This window comes from Malus sylvestris, chromosome 11 (assembly GCF_916048215.2).
Source record: "Malus sylvestris chromosome 11, drMalSylv7.2, whole genome shotgun sequence".
Lineage (NCBI taxonomy): Eukaryota > Viridiplantae > Streptophyta > Magnoliopsida > Rosales > Rosaceae > Malus > Malus sylvestris.
Window position 1 is genome coordinate 39,047,496 of NC_062270.1, and position 3,717 is coordinate 39,051,212.

A 3,717-nucleotide genomic window follows, 5' to 3' on the forward strand; every position below is an offset into this window, starting at 1 on the left:
GTTGTGGTTGTACTTTTGCGGCGGTTGTATGCGGTCTTTGCTTGTGAGCAATGAGTTATGTGGTCTCACTCTTTTATGATGATTTTATGTGGTCTCACTATTCAATGGTGACCAATGTGTGCACTTATATACGTATCTTGCATCTATCATTTGTAACGAAATCTGTAATGGTGCCGATTGGACGGTTGTGCCTGTATAGTTATCATATAGAAGTTTTACTCAATTTGTGTGTATGTGCACATTTTCACTCCACAAAAATTTATTGATCACCAGATCAATTTATTCGTAACTGAAGCAATGTACACAATTGACACCCCTTGTAATTGTTTGTTGATGAATGTTGTTTAATGTATTGGCCAAATGTGTAAGCACTTCGATTCATATTTAATACAATATTCTATTTTTAAAAAGAAAGTCCCGCTCAAACAAGGGGTGAATTTTTATATCGTCTAATATTTTGATGGGTATATTCCAACAAACATTATTTTATCAAACAAACAAAAACTATTTGAGGCCAATAATATTGGTGCAACCATATCTGGCCACTTAATAATAATAAAAAGTGTGATACATTATTCAAATTTCAACATAAAATTAAGTAGCTAAACATTAATTAATCAACTGATTAATTAATGGACGTGAAGTTGAAGTTGGCACACGTAGTTTGCGTAAACAGAAGCGATGAGCTGAACCCTAGCCTCGACTTGGCCAAATCGAACTGCAGCAGATTATCCTCCAGCTGGAGCCCTCCGATCACGATCGAAGTTCTCGGATTCTCGCCGCCGTTCACAATCCCAAGGCACAAAACGTTGTCGTTCACCTGCACCATCGAGTTCGCCCCGAACACCCTCCAGAACGTGCTGTTGTTCTGGAACACAAAGTCAATGCTGGGCACGGACGGCCCCACGCGCGTGCTCAACACATTTTCTGTGCTGAAGCACACCTCAAACGGGCCAGTAGCGCCTGTTTGAGTGATGTTCCTGGCTTTAGCTTCGCTGATGAACATCTCGGTCACAGCCTTGAATATGGAGGCCTCGAGGACCGTGTAGGGATTGACGGTGCTGATCTTGGTCCCACCGACGCCCTCACCGTCGATCGACAGAAGCGTCGTGTTGATGGCGACGGGTTTCTCGTTGACGTTAATGGCGTTGACTTGGATGAAGTATTCGGACGAGGGATCGCCTTGGGAGAAAGCCGACGCCGTGCTGACTGGATTAATGTACAGCCGGGTGTAGATCAGGGACTGCGAAACGTCGACGTTTCTCGGGAGGAACACGTAGGGACCGTCCCCGAAAAAGACAACGCCGTTTATGTCAGTACGCGTGGAGGACGACAGACAGATGGCGAACGTCCTGTCGAAGCTGAACGCGGATGCGAATTGCGAAGGTAGAGATATTCTGGTGCGGCCGAGTCCAGCCATCCCCGATACCCCCGCAGCAAGGCCTTGTAATAAGAAAGTCGGCGCGCAAGCGAAAAGGAACTGCGAAACGGTGACGTTGGGTCCCGGGTTGGAACCGGTTGTTGACTGGACTGAAACGACATCGGATGCGAGCTCACCGCCTGTCGCTGTGTGCGTGACGGTGTTGCCGGGGGTGAGGCCGCAGGTGTTGTTGTTGCATCCGGGTTTCGGGGAGGAGAAGCAATCGCCGCAGCCGGTGGCTTTGGCGAGCGAGCACTGGGCTGAGTGGCAACGCGCGGGGCGGTACGTGGAGGACACGTAGTTTTGTTCGCAGTCGACCCACAGGTACTGGCCGCCTAAGTCGAGGACTAGGTTTATGGGGACGAGAGGGGTTCTTTGGGAAATGCGGGTGGTGTATTGGAGGGTAGAAGCGTCTTTTGATACTGGGACGACGAGGGCTTTTGGCCGGAAAGATTGTTGGGCGAAGGTGGAAGAGGGGTTGAAGAAGAAGAGGAGAAGCGTGGAAAAGACGATATAGGAAGCCATGGCTGAGTTGAAGGATTGTATGAGAAACACAAGGTGTATTTATAGTTGTTGCTGTGGGTATGGTAGCATGTGTGCTTATGTCATGGTGTTTAATTATTAACAGACAAAAAAGGGGAATATGCCATTTGAACTTCTCGTTCTACCTTCTCGGCTATGCTTTTCAATTTGTAAAGTTGCACGATGAATCGTCTATTTTTCAAATCGTCATATAAAGATCAATTTTACAAAAAAAAAATTGATTAAAATTAAAATCATTAGTCATCTAATTGCTTCAATAAATAGATGAACTATGTATTTCTTGTTTACACACTGAAATTTGACAACGTTAATCGAACAGTCAAACAATTTCTAATTTAATAATTAATTTTGTGCAAAGTTAATTTTTAAAAGTGACATAGAAATTAGATAGTTTCGATCATAAAAAAAAAAGTATGAACGAGAATGTTGCTAACATCCAATGAAAAAAAAAACAATTTATATGACTAAAAGTTTTTTATGCCTTAAATTAAGACTAGCCATCATCAAAAATCTCTTTGGATATATATGTATACGTAAGAGGATAAGGGACCGAAAAGGTTGATGTCAAAGGATGATGCTGGTTTTATGCATAGATCTGGTAAGCTCGATCAAGGTGGCAAAGGGAGCTTGTAACATCATTGACTTTGGAGGTTGATTGTTGAGGACTTCTCTGTCTATATAGGCATAGTTGTCGTTCTCATGTTTCCGTATAAACTCGTAACAATGCTCATCCACTTAAATTATATATATATAGTGTTTTGGATTTGATCTGAAATTGATTTTTGCTTGTTGCCAATGGTCTAGTTATGGGCTTGTTTGAATTTTTTTTTTTTTTGAACAATCGATATTATCTACATTAAGGAGAGGATGGTTAGCTTAGTGTCACAATGGGCTAGCAATAATGTGGTTCAAATTCGCATTTAGCGAGAATCAAACTAAGACCTCTTACTTACAAGTGAAGAGAAATATTATTTGACCATAATACTTTTAAATGAATGAAAGCATTTTTAGAGAAAATATTTTTGAGTTACTAAAAGCACTAAAGTGCTTTGCAAGAACAATCAATTATGTGCTTCTTGTAGGAATCACTTCAAAAGTCTTTTCAAGATTTAATTGCATTTTTACTAAAGATTGATCCTAAAAATATTTTCGCATAAAACACTTTCAGTTATTTTGAAAACAATTTCAAACGAGTTCAGCTTTTCTGCTTCTCGAAAGCTTGTTCGATATTTGAATAAAAAACAACGTTAATATTGTCTTCGAACTTTAGCTTTTACTACATTCATCTTCAAACTGATCTGGATATTGCTGGCATTGCCAAAGTACGGGTCTTCCAAATTCAAATTAGTTTTTAATTATTGAGGAATAATATGGTTGTAGCTAGCATGACATTGAAAAGATAATCAAGTTGAATTAATTGACTGTCTAATTAATTAGACAATCTCGTACGTTTACCCTTCATATTCTTCGATTAAACTAACCTTCTTAACAGTAATACATATTACTAAAAGATTATTATGACTGTTATATGTTATGTTTGCAAATAGATAATAGAAGCATGATAGCAAAGTCAAAGTGCATCTTTGTGTTGACCGCTGAATAATTAAACGATGGATGATCCATGGTCGGCTGAAAGTGAAAGTCAAAAGATGTAAGCTTCTGGATGTACTGTGAGTTGTCAGTTTACCACAGATGGCTGATGCTTTCCATCAGCCAAAATGGAAAAATTCATGTTTTTTTTGGGATTGATCCTC

The 3,717-nt window shown here is 40.3% G+C and overlaps 1 protein-coding gene across 1 annotated transcript; it reads right to left on the bottom strand.

Moving 5' to 3' along the window:
* Positions 1–419: 419 nt before the first annotated feature.
* LOC126591624 (probable aspartic proteinase GIP2) lies at positions 420–1,973 on the bottom strand. The gene has a single exon (XM_050257398.1). It carries the CDS (start codon positions 1,943–1,945, stop codon positions 626–628), a length of 1,320 nt encoding a protein of 439 aa, XP_050113355.1. The 5' UTR covers positions 1,946–1,973; the 3' UTR covers positions 420–625.
* Positions 1,974–3,717: the final 1,744 nt, after the last annotated feature.

Excerpts from the sequence above, each read along its gene's own strand:
- LOC126591624 (XM_050257398.1), bottom strand. The coding sequence starts at position 1,945 with ATGGCTTCCTATATCGTCTTTTCCACGCTTCTCCTCTTCTTCTTCAAC.